Below are 22950 nucleotides of genomic sequence, written 5' to 3' on the forward strand. Positions count from 1 at the left end.
CCCAGTAGAGCATGTAAGAGCCGGCACGGGGCCATGCCGCAGCTTCCAGGAGCCGTGTGGTACAGCCCCAGCTGGAGTGGGGCGGAGCCATGTGGTGTGGCCCCACCTGGAGCACTGGAGCGGAGCCAAGCCATGTAGTGTGGCCCCAGACCCAGCACCCTGGCCAGAGTGCCAGAGGTGGGCCAAGCCGCATGGTGCAGCTCGCGGGTCGGCTTAAAATGACCCACAGGCCGTAGTTTGCTCACCTTTGATCTATTGTAAGATGGAAAGTGGTGGCCAAGGATCAAAAATAAAATGAAGGTGCCACTAAACTTCTTACTTAAATTCAACTCAGCAAGTCAGTCAGCATTCATTAATAGCAGTAGGAGTTTTCACAACTTAGAGGCTTTTCCTCTCCTTAAAGGACTTAAAAATGTTGGCAATGGATTTTATTTTAAGCAGGTTGACCATGTCGGCAATAGGCCATTTTTACATTTACTTAAAGAGCAGGTCTTATTGTTATCAGTGTAGATTAGGCATATGCAATATTTGGCATAGTTTAAGTGACTGGGATCTTGTTTGCTCCCAAAGTAAAGGAAACCTGAACCTTTAGGGAGATGGAAGAGCTCAAAAAGGTGGGAAAAACAACTCTGATATATTTCCTGGTGTCATTCACAACTCAGTGCAACCTTAGTTCTAGTTTTACTTCTCTTTTCCCTATCCATACTTAATATTTTGGTGACAAACCTTTTTTTTTAAAATAGCAGCAAGTATTATAAGTAGGGCTGTCAAGCAATTAAAAAAAATTAATCTCAATTAATCGCACTAACAATAATAGAATACTGTTCAAATATTTTTGGATGTTTTCTACATTTTCAAATATATTGATTTCAGTTACAACGCAGAATATAAAGCGTACAATGCTGACTATTTTTGATTACAAGTATTTGCACTGTAAAAAACAAAAGAAATAGTATTTTTCAATTCACCTAATACAAGTACTGTAGTGCAATCTCTTTATGACAGTTCAACTTACCAATGCAGAATTATGTACAAAAAAACTGCATTCAAAAATTAAAAATTTTAGAGCCTGCAAGTCCACTCAATCCTATTTCTTGTTCAGCCAATAGCTCAGACAAACAAGTTTTTACACTTGCAGGAGATAATGCTGCCCCCCGTTCTTGCTTACAACATCATCTGAAAGTGAGAATGGGCGTTCACATGGTACTGTTGTAGCTGGCGTCGCAAGATATTTACATGCCAGATGCGCTTAAGATTCATATGTCCCTTTCTGCTTCAACCACCATTCCAGAGGACATATGTCCATGCTGATGATGGGCTCGTCTCGATAACAATTCAAAGCAGAACGGACTGATGCATGTTCATTTTAATTATCTGAGCAGAAGGTTGATTTTCTTTTTTGGTGGTTCTGTAGTTTCTGCATTGCAGCATTGCTCTTAAGACTTCTGAAAGCATGCCCCACACCTCGTCCCTCTCAGATTTTTAAAACCTTGGGTCGAGTGCTGTAGCTATCTTTAGAAATCTCACATTGGTACCTTCCTTGCGTTTTGTCAAATGTGCAGTGAAAGTGTTCTTAATATGAACAACATGTCCTGGGTTGTCATCCAAGACTGCTTTAACATGAAATATATGGCAGAATGTCGGTAAAAGGGAAGGGGACATACAAGGAGTTCAGTCGCAAATTTAATTAAGGCATTTTTTTTTTTTTTTAAAACAAGCGGCATCAGCATGGAAGCATGTCCTGTGGAATGGTGGTTGAAGCATGAAGGGGCATATGAATGTTTAGTACGTAAATACCTTTCAATGCTAGCTACAAAACTGCCATGCAAATGCCTATTCTCACTTTCTGCTGACATTGTAAATAAGAAGAGGGCAACATTATCTCCTGTAAATGTAAACAAACTTGTTAGTCCTACTTCTTGTTCTGCCAACTGCTAAGACAAAGTGGACTTGCAGGCTCTGAAGTTTTACATTATTTTGTTCTTGAGTGCAATAACATAACAAAAACCAAAAAAAAACTACATTTGTAAGTTGCACTTTCATGACAAAGATTGCATTACAGTACTTGTACGAGGTGAATCGAAAAATACTATTTATCATTTTTATAGTGCAAATATTTATAATAAAAATATACACTTTCATTTCAATTACAACACAGAATACTGTACAAAAATGTAGAGAAACATCCAAAATAGGGTGACCGGATGTCCCGATTTTATCGGGACTGTCCCGATATTTGCTTGTTTGTCCCGCGTCCCAACCGATGTTTGGTTGGGACACGGGACAAACAAGCAATTTTGCCCTCCACTCCAGCTCACAGATGGAGCCCAGAGGGGCTCTCGCTCTCCCCCTCTCCCCCATTGGATCCCTCCCCAAATCCCTGCCCTGGCCCTGCCTCTTCCCCAACCACGCGGAGTACATTACAAAAAAGTTTACTGCACACACTGAAAATATTTAACATTCAACACCACCCATGTCTTAGCTGACTTTAAGAGTGAAAATACCTTTTTAATTTGTTTCCTAGTGCTGTATCTTCTGTAACCTGATTGAATCTTAACTGCAGCTTCCTTGGTTGCTAGGAATTGTAGCAGAATTGTTCTTGCAGTAAGGGTTTCTCTCCATCTCCTCTGAATAGTAATTGTAGAGGCCTTCATTTTCAAAAACCTAATGCAAATAAACATTTTAGCTTTTCTAAAAAATCCTGTGAGTTTTAGAAAATGAAAAGTTTCATTTGAATTTATTTATTGCTGTCGGCAGATGAGCAAGACAAGTGTAATTCACTGGAAAGTTATCAAATCCATAGACATTCATATTCATTCTCTCTCTCTCTCTCTCTCTCTCTCTCTCTCTCTCTCTCTCTCTCTCCCTCTCCCTCTCCCTCTCTCCCCCTCTCTCTCTCTCTCTCTCTCCCTCTCTCTCTCCCCCTCTCTCTCTCTCCCCCTCTCTCTCTCTCCCCCTCTCTCTCTCTCTCCCCCTCTCTCTCTCTCTCTCTCGACTAGTTAAAGTCAATGGAAACATGAATCATTGGAGTAAACTAGTAAAAAGTGACCCAAGAAATTTTAGATCTTCTTGTCTCAAGACAAATAAATAGAAAACAAAAATTAAGTTTGACTTTGGAGCAGGATACTAGGGCTTTAATTAAAATACAAAAACAAACAAACAAAAAAACCATGTTTTTCATTCTGGAGTTTTCAAAACTCAGGCCACGTCCAGACTAGGGTATTAAAATCGATTTTAGATACGCAACTTCAGCTACGTGAATAACGTAGCTGAAGTCGAATTTCTAAAATCGAGGTACTCACCCGCCCAGACGGCGCGGCATCAATGTCCGCGGCTCTCCGTGTCGATTCCGGAACTCCGTTCAGGTTGATGGAGTTCCGGAATCGATGTAAGCGCGCTCGGGGATCGATACATCGCGTCCAGACTAGACGCAATATATCGATCCCCGAGCAATCGATTTTAACCCGCCAATGCCACGGGTTAGTCTGGACGTGGGCTCAAACATAAAACTCTTGAGAAGAAAGCAGTGTCGTAAACCTAAACTTCACATATGGAGATGAAAGCATCCTGCAGCTGGCTCTCCCCTTCTGTCTTTCCAAGATTAACACACACAAAACTCACACCAAATACAAAGATTAAGCCTCAGCCCTCAAAGATGTAAACATGTGAATAACTTTATACACATTAGCCACAAGGAGTCAATGGATTACTCATACTTGAGTCTTTGCAGAATCAGGGCCTAAGAGATGACAGAGATTTGCCACAGTACAAAGCAATATTAAGTTATGAAACAATCAATAGCTCAAGACCATGAAAAGATGTGTGTCACACAATAGTACATTACCAGGTCCTCTGCCATTTGCTTTTCAAATAACTTTGAATGACACAAGTAGCTTTTACCACAGCTGTATATTCTTTTCGTGCTCTGTATCTTCTGAACCAGGCTTGAATTGTTCGTGCAGCTCTCATTTTACCAGCCAACTGCCTGGCTTTAAAACCCCTAAATAAAGCCTGTCAAACAAAAAAACAAACAAGCAAGCAATTAATTTTGTATTTAATGGGACAAACTAGGATAATCTCCCACTCCCCCAGCTAGTCACTTCTGCCTGAATGCCTTTTTTAATTCTTATTGTTACAAATTGCACACAAGATTACTAGAAAGGAGGGGAAAAAATCTTGTCAGTTTCTTTACTATAGCACTTTGTGTACAGTCAGTTTCTCTTGCACACAGCTGAGGAGTACTACACACACTTCCATCAATGTAAATTTCAGCAAGAGAAAACAATCCCAAAATGAATTAAAAGATAAAAAAAGTTACAGATTTTAAAGATAACTGTGGAACAACCTGAAACCTAACTGAAACTGTTTTGATTTGAAACTTTGTGTTGTTCAATATTTCAAAGCTGATGGGCTTGGTAGCACTGCTGTATTTACAGAGTTGGAAACTTGTAGTGAAGGTATTGTCGTCTCTAACTAAATCCATGGTAAATTCTAACATATTTCAGTTTATGCTGTACTTTTGTTTTTTTCCTGCTCTTACCATAAACTGTGGCTCTACTCACCTATTTCACTTTTTGTAAGTGGCCAATTAAATTATTTCTGTATCCATATTACGGGAATTTGGGATGCTGAGGATCTCCCACCTTACGCACTCTCTGTTTTGAAGGCAGAAGCCCAATCACCTGTCTAGGTACACTTGCACATTAGTAAGAGGTGAGGTTAGATAAGGCAGCAGAAACTATCTCAGGGGTTCCAGCAACTGAAAAAATAAATGGGAGGGTTTCCCCCTTCTCCCAAACAAAATATCTGGAACATTATAAGAAACTCTAAAACTCACACTCCCCTTTTTGGGATCTGCAGGGGAAGGAAAGATAAAAAGGTAAGGAGTATCTTGGCACCCTGTACTCCAGGAGGCTAAGGCAGTCCAAAGAGAAATCCCCTGTCCTCCAAAACAATACAGCTAAGGGGACTAGAGAATGAAATCATTTGCAGCTCTTCCCACAAACAGTCTATGGGAGTAGCGAGAAACATACCCAGCCAAAAAAAGTGGGAAACACCAGAAGGGAGCTCAGAGGACCATTGGTCAGTTCCCCACTGTGGTCTGTGGAACCAAGAGCAGTGCTCTACTTTCTCCCAGCAGCCCTTTGACCTGTCACAGAGGGATGGAAGACTGGGTTTCTGAGCATTTTCCCTCACATCCCTAGACATATCTCTGGATTTGCAGATCACACCTTCTTCCCTCTGATGCTTGGCTGCCTCCCACCCCTTCTTGGAGAAAAAAAATAAAAAAAATAGGGGCCTCAAACATCTAACGTTAATAATTTTTTTTAAAGGGGCAAGATCAGCCATTTATTCACCCTAAAATAGAGCCTTTTAAAGAGGGCTGAAAGAAACTATGTAGAAATGGCATCTTCCTACCCCTTGCTCTATGTATATTGTCATAGCTTCTCACTTGGACAAAATAAGTTACTACTTTTACGCTACTTACCACTCCAGAGCCCACACATTTAAGTAAATAAACTGGTTTCCATTCCTTCTCATATCAGTATAACTATTAAGTTACCATTAGTCACATCTGTACAAACCAACTGAATACAAGGGCATAATTTAACCTGCAGGATCTTTGTTTCCTGCACAAGCAGGAAAAACACCAACTTGACTTTCGCAGCCTGAAGGTTAAGTTTGTAGAACTAGAATTTAGGAAAAGTTACTACTTGTAAAATGAGCATTTTGGACGTGGAAGTCACTAACAATGCCATTTTTAAAGTCATCTTTCAGAGTATAACTGAGTCATCTGTTGGTGATTGTTGTAGCAATTGCATCAATCATGCTTCAGAAACCTATTACATACTGGCAGCCAGTATTGCACTTTTGATCTTGTTTTTAAACACAATTTGTATTACAGTTGGTCATCAGATGTTACAGTATTAACCAGGGATGTATACAACACAACACATATTGCATTTTCACATACCTGAATTTTTATTGTGCTGTGTTTAATTTCCTGAATCTTTCTCCGCTCGATGAATCCCCTGATTCTAGACTGTATAATTATGATGCTTTTCCGGGTTCTTAAGTAAGCTCCTCTTTGGTGTTTCATAGCTAAATATGATCTGTAGTGCTGCTGTAACACAAATACTGCCTTTCTGTAGGTCATATATTGTAATTTGGTTTTATTCATCAAGTAGTAAGTCTGCAACGTAACAGCTGCTGCTCTGAGTCGAACAAATTTTCTACGATGCACAGCCATATGAAGAAAAGACTGAATCTTTCTTGCAGCACGTTTTTGCTGTGCCATTTTTCTTATTACCGTTCCACGATAGGCAGACTGAATAATTATTATGGCTTGCCTTTGGGCAGAGTACTCAGCTTTCTGTAAACAAGCCATTCGAGAGGCTCTGTACCATCGCTGAATCACAATTGTTGAATCCTGAATTGCTTTGTAGCGTGTCTTCATTCTATGGCATCGGAATGCAGACTGAATTGTTACTGCTGCCGTCTTCTTCTTAAGAAAACGTCTCCTGTCTAAGTACATCTGTAAGACGGACTGAATACGCTGTGCAGCTTGTATGATTGTAGCCAACTGCCTAGCTTTTTTAGCACGAAAAGCAGACTGAAGGCAAAGGGCAGCCTTTTTAATTCTGGTGTAGTTTTTTACTTCAGCATCTCTTGCCCTGTTAGCTCTGAACCTTTGCTGTACAACTCTGACTGCCCAGCATAACTGTTTATAATGATTATGCTGTTTGTGCATACGATAAAGAGACTGTACTATAGTTGCTGATGCATGCATGATTTTCAGTTCTTGTCGTGCTTTCTTGCCTCTATAAGAAGCCTGAATGACCAGCACAGATTTCTGAATTGTCAGATATATCTTCCGTTGAACTTTTCCTTTAACATAGAATCTGTAATAATTCTGTATGACTACAGCTGCAATTCTCATTCTCTGGTAGGCAATTTTAATCTTATGCATTCTAAACGCTGACTGGATTGTGCTGGCAGCCAAATGCATATGCTGAATGTTTCTTCTTGTTTGAATACCCCTGTACAGAGACTGTATACGAATAACTGCTCTACGAAAAGAAAGGTATTCTTGAGTGTGCCATCTGACCAAAATTAAAGCTCTGTATCTTCTCTGAAGGACAACAGCAGCAGCTTTAAGGGAAAGATACCTTTGTCGTTCTTTAAATGTTTTAAAATGCCTCTGAAGAACAACAGCAGCGAGGTACATGTCTTGATGTTTTTTTCTTGCTCTCATCTCTCGAAAAGCTCTTTGAATGCAAGTTGCTGCTTTCTTCATAGCAGAGTATTGCTGTACTGCAATTCCTTTCAGCTTACTGGCTCTGTATCTTTTCTGAATTACTTGGGTTGCCCACTGTACTTTTTTGTAGTAACAACTTTGCTTGTACATTCGATAATTGCTTTGTATTATGGTTGCAGCATTATGTTTTTTCTTTAGAAGCTGTCTTGTTTTCATTCCTCTATAGGCAGTCTGAAGAACTAAAACACAGTTGTACTGTTTTAAATACATTTCTCTCACACGTTTTCCCTCCTTGTAAGCTCGGTAATGCTGTTGTATAGTTACTGAAGCAGATTTGACAGATTGATAGGAAATACGCATTCTATACATTCTTAAAGCTGCTTGGATAACTGTAGCAGCCCTGTGCATCTGTTGCATCTTTTTCCTTACCAGAAAGCCTCTATAAGCAGACTGTATGGTAACAGCAGCCTTTCGGAGATGAAGATATTCTTGGTGCTGTTGTTTTGCATGTGCTGTTGCTCTATATTTTCTCTGAATCATAACAGCAGCTGTCCTAAGAGAAATATACTTTTTCCTTTTAAGAAAGGACTTAACTCTCCTTTGAAGAAGGGCTGCAGCTACATGCATCATTTTCAAATGTCTCCTGGTTTTCATGCCGCGAAACGCAGCCTGGATACAGAGTATGGCCCTCTTCATAATCCTGTATTTGTGTACTTGAACATTTCTTTCTTTGCAAGCACGATACCACTGCTGTATCTGTTTAGTTACCATGGATAACTTTTTGAAATCTTTTTGTTGTCTGTGCATTCGATAATATGACTGTATTATTGTTGCAGATTGATGCATAATTCTTACCTTTCTTCGAACTTTCATGCCTCTATAGGCAGCCTGAAGGACAAGAGATGACCTCTGTAGCTCTAAGTATTTTTTACGTTCCACTCTCCCTTGACAAAATGCTCTATACCTAATTTGAATTACAGTTGCTGCCAGTTTCACTGCACGATATCTAATGTTCATACGATGCATCTTAAACATGGTTTGAATTGAAATAGCTGCCTGATGCATGCAGTGAATTTGTCGTCTTACTTTTATACCTCTATAAATAGCCTGAATTTTAACAACTGCATTCTTTAAAGACAGATATTCCTGCTTTTGATACTTAGCTTGAACAACTGCACGATACCGCCTTTGAACCAGGATAGTCATAACTTTAAGTGCTGCATATTTTGTTTTTACTACATAGGATTTGTAGGTTGCTTGTATAATAGTAGCAGCTTTGTTGAGTTCAGATAATTTTTTCCTCGCTCTCAACCCACGGAAAGCAGCTTGCAAGACTAAGGCAGCTGCTTTTGTTTTTAGATAAAGTGTACGTTGTTCCTTTTTCATACAGTAAGCTCTGTAGTGTCTCTGAATCACTAAGACAGCTTGTCTCAAAGTTTTCAACTTTGATTGATTTACATGCATTCTGTAATAGGATTGTATGATTACTGCAAACTGATGCTTCCTTTGAATTTGTTTTCTCACAGTTCTTCCTCTCCAAACTGCCTGGAGCTGTACAGTACAGTTATGCAGTTCCATATATTCTTGCCGCTGTTTTCTACCTACAATACTAGCTCTATAATGCCGCTGGATAGTTAGCACAGCACTGTTTATAAGCCTGAATCTTTGAGCCTGGAACTTTCTAAAGGCAGTCTGTATTGTAACTGCAGCAGCATGTTGTCTTTGAACCTGTTTTCGTACTTGCCAACCACGAAGAGCTGCTTGAAGAGAAATCACAGCTGCTCTTCTTTTTAAGAAGCTCAGTCTCACTTTGTAACCAGTTTTGTAAGCTCTGTACCACCTCTGAATCACAATAGAGGCCTGAATCATTGCTTGATATTTCATTCTTGCAGCATGAGCTCTAAAAGCTGTCTGAATTTTAACAGTGGCTATATACTGAAATTTAAGCATTTTGCGTACTCTATAACCTCTGTAGGCTGCTTGCAAGCAGACAACTGCCTTTTTGACTTTCAAGAACTTCTGCCTCTGACAGACTTGCTCCTGGTATGCACAATAACGATTCTGAATGATAACAGTAGCAGAATACACCCTCAAATAGCGTTGCCTATCCCTTTTCATTCTGTAGGAAGCCTGGAGCAAGGTTGCAGCCTCTCTCCATCTTTGTACTTGTTTTCTGATCAGATGCCCTCGCACTACAGCTTGAACTCTAACACAAGCTCCCTTCAGTTTCCTATATTCTTCTTTAAGTTGAAGAATGTATTTTTGGGAACGGTATCTTCGTTGAACATAGAGTGCTGCCTCCCTTAAAGCATGGTAACGTTTACGTGCTTGTATCATTTTTATAAAAGCCTGAATCTTCACTGCAGCAGCTTTTAAAATTTCAAATTTTTTCTGGGCAACATAAGCACGATAACTTGACTGAATTTTCACCACAGATTTCAATATGTGGGCCTCTTTCCTAGCTTGCATTCTTCTGTAGGCAGATTGTAGCACAATAGCAGCAAGGCGCATTTTCTGGAAAGAAGAGACAGCATTTTTAGATGCAATATATGCTCTGTATCGAGTTTGAATTATGCAAACAGCATTTTTAATCTCTTTGTATCTTTTTAGTTGTTGACATTTTCTCACATGTGACTGTAATATAACAACAGACTGTTTCATGAATAAAAATCTTCGCTGCTCTTGTCTCATTCTCCAATGTGATTGGACTATACAGGCTGCTTTTATTTGTCTACATAACAGACAAGTTTTCTTGCCTCTAAAGGCAGCTTGGAGGACTGTAACTGCTGCACGTTTTTGCAAATAGTTTTCTCTTTGAATTTTACCCAACCGATAAGCTCTGTAATACTTTTGAATCAATATGCATGCCCTTTTTTCCTCATAAACATGTTTAGCCTGAACAGATCTAAGCCAGGCTTGAATCTGGATAACACTTTTTCTAACATGTAAATACTGCTTCAAATCTTTATGCATTCTATACCAAGACTGTATGACAACAGCAGCTTGCTCTCTCTCAGCTAATTTTGAGGCTTGCCGTTTTCGGAAAGCAGTTTGCAACACTATCGCAGCTTTAATTTTCTGCTCAATTTTGTGTTTTCTCCATCTTCTAAATGCAGATTGAATGACAAGTGATGAAGACTTTAAAGTTTCATATCTTTGCTGATCTTGTTTTGCCACCAAGGAAGCACGCAAATGTCTCTGAATTGTAACAGTTGCCCAGAGAAGTCGTTTATATGCAGAAGCAGCAATCAACATTCTTATCCTAGCTTGCACAAGGATAGCATAGTATCTTAGCTGCAGATATCTTTTTCTAGCAGAGAATCTCCTCCAGTAAGTCTGCAGAAGAGAACAGAATGATAAATGTATGGATTAAACTGAGATTATATTAATATTCATGCATCCGACAAAGTGGGTATTCACCCATGAAAGCTCATGCTCCAATACGTCTGTTAGTCTATAAGGTGCCACAGGACTCTTTGCTGCTTTTACAGATCCAGACTAACATGGCTACCCCTCTGATGATTAATATTCAAGTTGGCCTAGAAGTTTCACCCCAAGAGCTAGTTACTTTTCTTATTTAAAAAAAAAAAAAATCACCTCCAATTTTGAAACTTTCAACATTAATCCTCAGTTTATAGACTATTGGTCTGTGGGTTCCAATTTATTCACTCCTACCCTATCCCCAGACTAATGGTCCAGAACTTTTTTCATGATCACAAATACAGAATGCATTAAGGCTATTTCTTTTTACATACCAATTCTGTGCCAGAGGGTGAACCTATTAAAGCAGTTAAGATTCCCTTTCAAACTGTTGAGAAATAAACTGAGAATTAACACAAAGTCCCAGAGTTTTCTTACAAAAAGTTTAACTAGAATTTGAGTTGAAGTCCACGAGTTACTGTTGGGTATTTATTTATATATAAGAGTTCTGAATTAAAGGTAACAAAAAGGGGTTCTCATACGTATTCAAAGTATGTACCACATCTTAATAGAGAAAATCTCTTAGGTATTAGCACAATCAGGAATGAGACAGTAGATGTCTACTTCTCCTCCCATTAAAAACAAGCATCCCTCTGGCACCTACAGCAGTTGCTTATATAGAGAAGGATTACTAAGAAATTAATGAATTTTCAGGCTCGGTGCTATTTAGCAGCTGGAAAAGAAGCAAAACAGCACCATGTGATCAGAAATTTAGGAACCAGTTTAAAATCCTTTGGTGTACCAATGGGAAACATTAAAAACTATAGCAAATACCAGCATTATGCCCCATTTGGCACTTTCAAAGGAATAGTCTAGAGTTCTAGGTAGTGTAGTCTGCAGCTACTGAAGACAGAGAATATTCTGCTTTAAGTCTTTGTGATGCCACCAGCAAAACCTCTGACATTGGAAAAGACGGTTACTCACCTTTGCAACTGTTATTCTTCGAGATGTGTTGCTCATATGCATTCCAGTTAGGTGTGTGTGCGCGCCGCGTGCACGTTCGGAGAAACTTTTACCCTAGCAACCCAGGCAGGTCGGCTGGGCGACCCCTGGAGTGGCGCCGCTATGGCGCCCAATATATATCCCAGCCGACACGGCCACCCTTCAGTTCCTTCTTGCCGGCTACTCCGACAGTGGGGAAGGAGGGTGGGTTTGGAATGGATATGAGCAACACATCTCGAAGAACAACAGTTACAAAGGTGAGTAACCGTCTTTTCTTCTTCGAATGATTGCTCATATGCATTCCAGTTAGGTGATTCCCAAGCCTTACCTAGGCGGTGGGGTCGGAGTGAGATGTGGTGGTATTTAAAACTGCTACGCCGAAGGCCGCATCATCTCTTGATTGTCTGACTAGCGCATAGTGTGCGATGAATGTGTGGACCGATGACCAGGTCGCTGCACGGCATATCTCCTGGATAGGCACGTGCGCTAGGAAGGCTGCCGACGTCGCCTGAGCTCTCGTGGAATGTGCCATGAGGTGGCTAGACAGGACACGAGCTAAGTCGTAGCATGCGCGAATGCATGCCGTTACCCAGGAGGAAATCCTCTGAGAGGAGATAGGTTGGCCCCTCATCCGTTCTGCGATTGCCACAAATAGCTGAGGGGACTTCCGAAATGGCTTTGTTCGCTCAATGTAGAAAGCGAGCGCTCTACGTACATCTAAGGAATGTAGCTGCTGCTCCCGCCGGGAAGAGTGTGGCTTCGGGAAGAAGACCAGGAGGAAGATGTCCTGGTTGGTATAGAAGGCAGAAACAACCTTAGGGAGGAACGCCGGGTGAGGTCGCAGGTGCACTTTGTCCTTATGGAAGACGGTGTAGGGTGGATCCACTGTGAGAGCTCTCAGCTCTGAGACCCGTCTGGCCGATGTAATGGCCACCAAGAAGGCCGTCTTCCATGACAGGTACGTGAGCGAGCAAGTCGCCAGTAGCTCGAATGGCGGGAGCGGGAGCCTGTTCAGGACCAAGTTAAGGTCCCAGGTAGGAGAAGGGTGGCGTACGGGGGGGTAGAGACGCTCCAGGCCTTTAACAAACCTGGCGACTAAGGGGTGGGAGAATACGAAGCGGCCATCCTCTCCTGGCCGAAAAGCGGATATGGCCGCTAAGTGTACCTTTAAGGAGAATGTCGCCAGGCCCTGCTGCTTAAGGTACCAGAGGTAGTCTAGGACCGTGGGAATTGGGGTCTCCGTAGGGTTCACCCCTTGAGTAGCGCGCCAGCACGAGAAACGCTTCCACTTGGCCCTGTACGTTGAGCAAGTGGAAGGCTTCCTGCTGTTAAGGAGTATATGTTGGACCGGTGTGGAGCAGCTGAGCTCCGCCGTGTTCAGCCATGCAGGAGCCACACCGTGAGGTGCAGGGCCCGTAGGTCTGGGTGACGAAGCCTGCCGTGATCCTGCGTGATCAGGTCTGGGTGGAGAGGAAGGGGAATTGGGGGGTCCACAGACAGGTCCAGCAAGGCGGTGAACCAGTGCTGTCTGGGCCATGCAGGTGCGATCAGGATTAGATGCACTTTGTCCCTGCGCAGCTTCAACAGGACTTTGTGCACCAGAGGGAACGGAGGGAAGGCATACAAGGGGTGGCGGGACCATGGCAGGAGAAATGCGTCCGTGACCGACCCGGGAGAGAGACCTTGAAAGGAGCAAAACTCCTGGCACTTCCTGTTGGACTTGGTTGCGAAGAGGTCTATGCGGGGAAATCCCCACCTCTGGAAGATGGAATGGATGACATCCGGTCTGATCAACCATTCGTGGCAGAGGAAGGATCGGCTGAGTCTGTCCGCCAGCGTGTTCTTGACCCCTGGGAGGAAGGATGCCACCAGGTCTATCGACTGGGCTATGCAGAAGTCCCAGAGTCGAATGGCTTCCTGACATAGGGGAGACGAACGGGTTCCCCCCTGTTTGTTGATATAATACATGGCCGTTGTGTTGTCCGTGAGTACGGAAACACAACGGCCATGTAGGTGTCGTTGAAACGCTTGGCAGGCGAGGCGGATTGCCCTTAGCTCCCGGACATTTATGTGGAGTGACAGCTCTTGGGACGACCAGAGGCCCTAGGTGCGCAGGTCCCCTAGGTGGGCCCCCCACCCCTAGGATGATGCATCGGTTGTTAGAGTCAGCGACGGTTGCTGTGGATGGAACGGCATCCCCGCACATACTAGGGATGGGGTCAGCCACCAGTCGAGGGAGCGGAGAGGGTCGGGGGGGACCGTCACCAATACATCTAGGTGGTCCCTGCTCGGGTGGAATACGGAATGAAGCCACGTTTGGAAGGGCCTCATTCGGAGCCTGGCATGCTCTGTCACGTAAGTGCATGCGGCCATATGCCCTAGAAGTGTGAGGCAGGTGCGAGCCGAGGTGATTGGGGAGGCCTGCAAGCTCCGAATGATCACATCGATCGTCTGGAAGCGAGGTTGAGGTAAGTAGGCCCTGGCCTGAGTAGAGTCCAGAGTCGCGCCTATGAAGTCTAACCTCTGTGTGGGGACCAGGCTGGATTTCTCGGCATTGAGAAGCAGGCCTAGCTGGGAGAAGAGGTCCGTAACGGCCTCGACATGTCGCTGCACCTGCGACTGGGAGGATCCTTTCAGGAGCCAGTCCTCGAGGTACGGGAAGACGTGGATTTTCAGCCGATGGAGGTGGGCGGCCACAACGGCCATGCACTTGGTAAACACCCTCGGGGCTGTGGAGAGGCCGAAGGGCAGGACTACGAACTGGAAGTGCTGATGTCTGACCGTGAAGCGAAGGTACTTCCTGTGTGGTGGAAAGATGGCGATATGGAAGTACGCGTCCTTCATGTCGAGGGCGGCATACCAGTCTCCAGGATCCAGGGATGGGATAATGGTTCCCAGGGAGATCATGCGGAACTTCAACTTGAGCATCCATTTGTTGAGGCCCCGCAGGTCTAGGATGGGTCTGAGACCTCCCTTGGATTTGGGGATCAGAAAATATCGGGAGTAGAATCCCTTGCCTCTCTCGGCTAGAGGTACTTCCTCTATAGCTCCCGCCGCCAGGAGGGAACGAACCTCCTGCAGGAGGGTTTGCTCGTGAGAGGGGTCCCTGAAGAGGGACCGGGAAGGGGGTGAGGAAGCAAATTGCAGATGGTATCCGTGCTTCACTGTGCGTAGCACCCAACGGTCTGATGTTAACTGGGACCACGCTGGGAGGAAGTGGGAGAGGCGGTTGGAGAAGGTAGGGGAAGGATCCTGTCTTGAGTCTGGTATGCCATCCCCGGGTGCACCTTCAAAAGCCGGACTTGGGGCCCGGCTGTGCCTTGGAAGGCCCTTGGTTTTGGCGGCCCTGGGAGCTGGATTGGCGTCTGCAGCCCCCCCAGCCACGCCGTCTATTGAGGTCCTGCCTCTGACGGGGTGGGAAGTATGGGCGTCGTGCTTGGGGTCTGAAGGGTCTATGCTGGGTGGAAGGTGTATGCATCCCCAGCGAGCGTATGATGACTCGATTGTCCTTTAGTTTTGTAATTTGGAGTCCGTCTTGTCCGAGAACAACCCTTTCTCGTCAAAGGGTAGGTCCTGGACTGTATATTGTAGTTCCGGGGGTAGTGTGGAGGCTTGAAGCCATGAAATGCACCTCATGGTTATTCCGGACGCCAGGGTTCTGGCTGCCGAGTCAGACGCGTTGAGGGAGGACTGGAGGGAGGTCCTGGGCACCTTCTTACCCTCCTCCAGGAACGCGTTAAATTCCGGGCGTAAGTCCTGGGGTAGCAGTTCAGAGAACTTACCCACCTCCGCCCATATGTTGTAGTTATAACACCCCAGTAGGGCCTGCTGGTTGGCCACACGGAGTTGCAAGGCCCCAGCTGAGTACACCTTGCAATCCATGAGGTCCATCCGCCTAGCCTCCTTGGATTTGGGGGCCGGTGCCTGCTGGCCATGCCGTTCCCTGTCGTTGACCGACTGAACCACTAAGGAGGAGGGAGGAGGGTGGACATACAGGTACTCGTACCCCCGAGAGGGTACCATGTACTTCCTTTCCACTCCCTTAGCTGTCGGCGGGATGGAAGCTGGTGACTGCCACAGGTTATCGGCGGTAGACTGGATAGTCTTTATGAATGGGAGGGCTACCCGGGTAGGAGCATCGGCCGAGAGGATGCTCATTACCGGGTCCTCAACCTCTGAGACCTCCTCCACCGGAAGGTTGATATTAAGGGCCACTCTACGGAGGAGGTCCTGGTGGGCTCTGAGGTCTATAGGTGGGGTTCCCGACACTGACGACCCAGCCACTGCCTCATCTGGCGAGGAGGAGGAGGAGGATACACCGGGGATGAGGGTATCCTGCGCGGTCTCTTGTTCTTGGCCTCGTTCCTGCTCATGTTGACCCGGGGAGTCTGGAGGCGGCTGTTTGTCCGACTCAACCACGGGGGGTCGGGAAACAGTGGCCTCTGGCACCCGATGTTCTGAGGCGGTAGAATGTGTCTGAGGCACGGGGGCACCCTGGGCCTGATGGTAAGCCCAGGGTGTCCAAAAACCCCACTGTTGGGCACCCGCGTCCTGCGGGTGGGGGTCTTGGAACACTCCCAGCGGTACTTCGGGGTCCTGGTCCCGTTCGGCATCCTCCCAGGCGGGTAGCTATTACGATGTGTCTCTAGATGGCCACGGTGGAGTGGCAAAAGTCGGTGCCGAGGTACCGACCGACCTCACACCTCTGGATCGTGGTGACCGGTGTCGGTATCGGTGTTGAGAGCGAGACCGGGACCTGCGACCGGCTCGGTGCCGGGAGGTCGACCGCGATCCCGAGTGCCTTTATCTAGATCTGCTCCTGGAGGTGTGGTGCCCACCACGGTGCCGTGAGCTGGAGCGGTGCTGGGAGTACCGGGTTGACGCTCGGGACGTCAATCGGCGCTGGGAGCCCGACCGGTGCCGAGAGCGTGAGCGGTACCGAGGTGAATGGTGCCGGGAGCCTGACTGGTGCCGGGGTGATTGGTGCCGGGAGTCTGACCAGTGCCGAGAGTCCGACCGGTGCCGGGATCGGGATCGACGTCGCAAACCTGAGTGGCGCCTCGATGCCGAGCGTCCGCGGGACCGCGATCTGGAGCGGTGCCCGTCTTCCACACTGACCGAAGCTGGTCTGGTCAGGGTCGGTTTGCCCATAGAGCATAGTACCCGCACCAGCGGTGCCGGGGGTAAGGGCATCAGTGCCTGGGTGATGGCGATTAGCTCCCTCGCTGCGGCAAACGTCTCCGGGGTAGAGGGTGAAGCGAGCTCTACCATGGTGTGCACCGGGGAGCTGCCAGGTGCCTGACTCGACGGCCCTCACGGGGTCGGAGTCAACGGTACCGGCTTAGACGGTGCCGCGGCAGGTATCGGTGCCGGGCGATCCGCCTTTTGTGCAGGCTCTGATTGTGGGGCGGCTGGTGGCAAGATGATCCGTGCCTTCGCCGCCTTCGGCTCGGGGAGAGGGAGCGGCTCTGAGCCAGTTTCGGTGCCGGATTTTTGATGGTAGCACTCAGTGCCGTGGCGGTGCCCTTGCTCACCGGCTGACTTGCGCTCGGTGCCGAGGGTGAAGGTGTCAGGGCCGCTTCCATAAGTAGCTGTCACAATCTAATGTCCCGCTCCTTCTTGGTTCTCGGCTTAAAGGACTTACAGATCGAGCACTTGGCCGATAAGTGCGACTCCCCGAGGCACTTCAAGCAGGAGTCAGGGGGTCTCCAACTGGCATGGGCTTGTGACAAGCCGAGCACTGCTTGAAGCCCGATGAGCCGGGCATGAGCTCCGGCTCCCAGTGCGGGGAAGGGGGGGGATACCCCCGATCCCCTCAACTACAACTAATAACTACACTAACAACACTAGATAACTGACTAACTAACAACTATATATCTATATATGTACAATAACAACTATATACAACGATAGCGAAATGAGCTGCCAGGGAGTGTGGAGGTCAGCGAAGCCGCGCCCCACAGTTCCAACGACCGACACGGGCGGTAAGAAGGAACTGAAGGGTGGCCGGGTCGGCTGGGATATATATTGGGCGCCATAGCGGGGTTGCTAGGGTAAAATTTTCTCCGACGAACGTGCACGCGGCGCGCACACACACCTCACTGGAATGCATATGAGCAATCACTCGAAGAAGAATGCAACTTTTCCTTCAACTTTAAGTAGAGAAGAAGTTTCTTTTTAAAAGCTTTATTGCTTCCCCTCCCTCCACCCCTGCCCGTTAACTTAATCCTACCTGGATGACTTTAGCTGATTCACTTTTAGTTTCCTCCAGTTTTGCCTTTTTTAATTTCAAAGTTTTCCTCTCAGCTAAATATCTTCTCCAGTGTTTCTGAATGAAAATTGCTGCATTAACTTTTTTCTGGATGCGCCGGTGAGACAGAAAATTTCTTACAGCTGATTGAATAATCTGAGCAGCTTTGTCTTTTTCCTGCAAAGAGGGAATATCCATTGAAAGTGTGTGTGTGTTTTGAAAACTAAAAACAAAATCAAAAAACAACAGAGTAAATACCCAAAGGTATGCCTCCATCATTTCTTGAAGGCAAATGAGGTCACAGCATTGCCAGCTGCAAATATTTACTGGATTACACATTTCACTAGATCTTAGTTTGAGTAACAATGTTTATTTCTCCCTCACTCATTTTCAAATAAGCTTCACGTGCTTTTTCAGCATCAAAACAGGATCTCTCTAATTGCAATACATAAATGCTAATTAGTAAAACTACTATGTTGATTATAGTTATTTTCAGAGATTTGTCAGAGGGAGACAGTTTCCCACTAACAATAAAAGTTGGTTAAAATATATGTAGTACCATATTTCAATCCTTCCTCCACCCCTTAGCTTAGCAAGAAGATTTGTCATTTCTTCACCTCCTGTTACTAGAAGCAAACTTTCCCAAAATAGATCTTAGAGATTTCAACTGGTAAGTCATTATAGATGGTACATATGTTCTTGCCTTCTTCCCTTGGACAATCCGCCCTCTTTATTCACAGTCTTCAGCACTTTTAACTTTAGATATTAGCAGCAGTTCTAGCTTTTAACTTCCATATTAAGGAACTCTTCGATGAAATTCCTCACCTTGTGCAGTAATGATGGTTCTTTGAGATGTGTGTCCATATGGGTGCTCCACTGTAGGTGTGCTTGTGTCCCCTACGCTGCTAAATCAGAGAACTTTGGTAGCAGTGTCTGCTAGGGCCATACATGTACTGTCTCTCTCCTCGTGCTGCACCACAAGACGCATCCAGCATGTGCAGGCTAACCTCCCTTATTTCCTTCTCTATCACAGAGTCATTGACAAGAACTCTGAAGTAGAGGGGAGATGGGTGAGTGGCGTGTGGTTTACGCTGGGTTTGAGGACTAAATAGTCTCTTTTGTCCCAGTGTATAGGTAACCAGTGACTGGAGAGTAGGCCTGGAGTCCTTCAGAGTGCGAAGGAAGGTGTCAGTCTTTCCAGCAGAGTGCTTCATGGCCTCAAAAGGGAATGTCTTCAACTGTGGACTACTCCTTGTCGGGAATCCTGATAAAATGAAGCTATGGTGCTCGTATTACCACAGTTGTAGAGATTAACCTAGCTGCCATGTCGGCTGCATCGAGGGAAGACTGCAGCAATGTCTTTGACACTAATTGGCCCTCTTGGATAATGGCCTTAAAGGAATTGTGATGTGTGTCTGTCAACTTTTCAATAAAGTCATTCAGTTTCGAGTAATTTATTAGTTGTATTTCGCTGGGAGGGCTTGGTAGCTGGCGATACAGAACTGCAAAGTGACTGAGAAGTACACTTCTCTGCTGAAAGGATCAAGGCGCTTCCAATCCCTATCATCGGGAGTAGTCTTTGATTGATCTTATTGGCTGTGGGAGTTGACCTCATCCACCACAATGGAGTTGTGTGAGGAGTGGGAAAATAAGAATTCAGATTCCTGGGCTGAGACATACTATCTTTTATCTGCTCACTTGCAGGTTGGCACCACTGATGCCAGGGCTTGCCACAAGATGTTTGCCGGGACTAAGATGTCCTGATTAATCGAGAAGGCGATTTTTGAGGAGGGTGAAGAGTGGAGGATGTCAAAGAGCTGATGGTGGGAGTCCTTGACTTCCTCCAGTTGTATCTGGAGGGTGTTTGCAAGCTCCTGGAAAACATGAAAGTCATCTGCCAAAGATGGTGTGGGAGGCATGATGGCTTCGTCCATAGACCAGAATATGCTCCTTGATGTCACTTCCTCCTTGGTATCAGCTTCCTGTTCCTCGATCTATTGAAGCAGTTAAGAAGCCCTAGATACTGCTGCCCCCAACGGGGTGTTCCAGGAGGGCTCTTGGGAGAGGCTCAAGAGGCACGTTGTTGGTGCACCACGCAAGGGAAGCACAAGGAAAGAGAGTGCATGAGTGGACCTAACAGACACTGCTATCAAAGTTCTCCAATCTGCAGTGTAGGGACACAAGCACACTTACAGTAGACCACCCATAGGGACACTACACAAAGAAGAAAAATGTTATGCTATACACGTGGTATAGAAGCATGGTGAAATCCTGCAGCCTTGAATATACCCCAGCTACCTTTTAAGTACCTGAATTCAAGTTTGAAGTGGGCAACAAGTTGTTTGGCAATTTTTATAGTCTTGTATATTTCAAAATGAATATATAATTTAGCATAATTCCCTGCAGAAAGTCAGAAATGGAACACCAAGACTGTTGAAAATTCCAAATGAAATGTTTTGGTCAAGTTGTGTGCCAAATCCTATACATTGCACAGTAGTAACAGACCTAGCTCAAACATGGTATTCTTTTCATCTCATTTTAAATTGTAAAGAAGTAAAATTAATAAGTGTGGAGTTCTTCATAAAGTTCAGTAAATTCACTTCAGCCTTGACTTGGGAAAAGGACTGAAACACTCTTATTAACATTAAATGTAACCCTGGCAGAGCACTAGTCTTTACACTGACTACTTCTCATACTAAAGAGAGTGAAAAGATGCATTTTGCTTTAAAGCAAGATTGTGTCACCATCTTAGTAACATATGAAGCCCTCAAAAAGTAGTTACAAATACTACTCTCTGAAGACTATCCATTCACAACTTTGTTGATTTTGTATCCTGCACTTTACCACAAACCAAGAGTGATTATTACAGTAAAAACTTTTTTATCCAGCATGCTGGGAAATGTGGAGTACTGGTAAGTGAAAAATGCCAGTTAATTAAACATTAGGTGTAGGAGGGGGTGCAGGGCGTGGGCTCTGGGGGGCGCTCACCTCAGGCAGCTCCCTGTAAGTGGCTACCTATCCCTGCTGCTCTTAGGCAGAGGTGCAGCAGGTGGCTTTGCACGCTGCCCCTGCCCTGTGCACTGTCTTCGCAGCTCCCATTGGCCAGGAACCATGGCCCATGGGATCTGCGGGGGGTGGTGCCTGCATGGTCATTCTTCTGCCTAGGCGCAGCAGGGACATGTTGCCACTTCTAGGGAGTGACACGGAGCCAGGTAGGAAGCCTGCTGGCTCCGCACCAACCAGACTTTCTATGAAGATTGGAAATGCCAGTTTATAGAGCTTTCCGGTTGGTACAGGGCCAGATAACACAGCTTTTACTGTACTACTTCACAAAAGAATGAAGTCCTCGATAAAAATACCTGATGGAGTTTTAGCTCTGCGTTCAGTCTGTATTTCCTCCAAACTGACTGAATTAGCCGAGCAGCTCGAGTCTCTTTTCGAAGATCTAGAAGCCGTGAACACAGAAACGACAGATAGGTAATAACAACCTAAAGAAATATATATAAAAAAAACCCTCGTTAAGTTAAGCCTGTCCAGGAAATGACAGTTTATATGATTTTTATATTATATATAGAATAAAAAATGAATAAAACTCTCTCACCTTCTCATCAGGAATAGTATTTGACATATCTGAATGATGAATCATAGCTGGTATTCCACCCAGGTCAGAAACTGCAGTATTGATCAACTGGAAATTTCTCTTTTCATTGTCAAGAAGTTCCTTATAGAGGACTGAGGTAGTTATAGCTTTATAACAGAAGGAAAAATATAATCATGTTTGTCAATCAGATTAAGGGGTTGTTGTTTTTTTTTAAACACTTAATCTGCTTCAAAACCTTATATTAAAGAATGACTCACTTTGGTCAAATGTTCCATCCAACATACTTAGAGATGTATCAGATTCAGAGGAAGAATTTAGTGCTACTGTACCAGTTTTTGTACATTCTACTGTTTGAGTGGTACACTGGGATACAGCTTCCAAAGGCACATAACATGGATGATAGTGGTGAATCAAATAGCACAATACTCTGCCATCTGAGAAAGATACTGTGAAGTTTTCCACCTGGTTTAAAATAAAAATAAATTAGATAGATAGATACATAGATAAGATAGACTTCTCTTGAAAATTTTCATACTCATGAATTAGTACAAGTTTAAAATACGCCTCATTTGTCATAACATATCTGTAATTGGATAGGAATGTGGCTATGCACATTTCTTTTAATATATACAAAGGAAAAATAAATATATGCAATTCAAATTATCTGAAAGTAATGCTCATTTGCTGAGTCTATGCTATGGCTCTCCTCTCCTGAAAGTCAGAAATATAAAAGGGATGTCTACCAAAGTAAAAGTGCATCTCATAGAACAATAGTTAAAGAAATCAGACATGGAGAATTCTATGGAAGGATCCTAGAAAGGACCTTCTATAGCATAGTATGTTACTGATGTTTTTATCCAGCATCAAAAATGTGCTAAATATTTTCAGAATAAAATAGCACCTGTAGCCCATAAATCTTAACTTAACCAACTGACTACTATCTTGGAAAGCAAGAATACATAGAGAAGCAGTACTAGGAAAGCAAGACAAGCAGAACAGAGAAAAGAATACATAAAATACTATGGAGTTGCTTGGGTGGTACAGTATTCATCTTCTTAGTTTCTTGATTTTTATTATGGGAGTTAAAGAACGGTCACAATCCCTCAAGCGAACCAAAGGCATTTAAATGAAGACTGATTGTGAGACACACAATATCAGGATGACATTCCACATACACGAGTATTAAAGAGAAGTAGGCATGGATGCACTTGAGACAGAAACAGAGGAAAATACACAAAGTGAAATTCATGAAGTTCAGAGAGGAAGGAGGCTTCATTGATTAGGGACTCAGAAATGGCAATGCCTGGGAAATTAATTTGAAGTCTCCTAAGCTTACAATAATTAAGTTAGATTTTGCTTTCCTAAAGCGTGCAGGTCTGTCAGCCATTCTGATGAGCAGTAAGTCTCCTTGAACAGGGT

General features: G+C 44.6%; 1 protein-coding gene across 1 annotated transcript in view; it reads right to left on the minus strand.

Annotated features, from left to right (window-relative positions):
• Positions 1-22950, minus strand: part of ASPM (assembly factor for spindle microtubules) — a 63172-nt gene that overhangs the window by 12116 nt on the left and 28106 nt on the right. Inside the window, exons 14-20 of the mRNA XM_050961348.1 lie at positions 21789-21993; positions 21532-21677; positions 21290-21418; positions 17913-18107; positions 5975-10594; positions 3845-4011; positions 2505-2664 (exon numbers count right to left, since the gene is read on the minus strand). Of these exons, the coding sequence (XP_050817305.1) occupies positions 2505-2664; positions 3845-4011; positions 5975-10594; positions 17913-18107; positions 21290-21418; positions 21532-21677; positions 21789-21993 (5622 nt within the window). The remainder of the gene's footprint in view (positions 1-2504; positions 2665-3844; positions 4012-5974; positions 10595-17912; positions 18108-21289; positions 21419-21531; positions 21678-21788; positions 21994-22950) is intronic.

Source organism: Gopherus flavomarginatus, chromosome 7 (genome assembly GCF_025201925.1).
Source record: "Gopherus flavomarginatus isolate rGopFla2 chromosome 7, rGopFla2.mat.asm, whole genome shotgun sequence".
In the NCBI taxonomy this organism is placed as follows: Eukaryota; Metazoa; Chordata; order Testudines; family Testudinidae; genus Gopherus; species Gopherus flavomarginatus.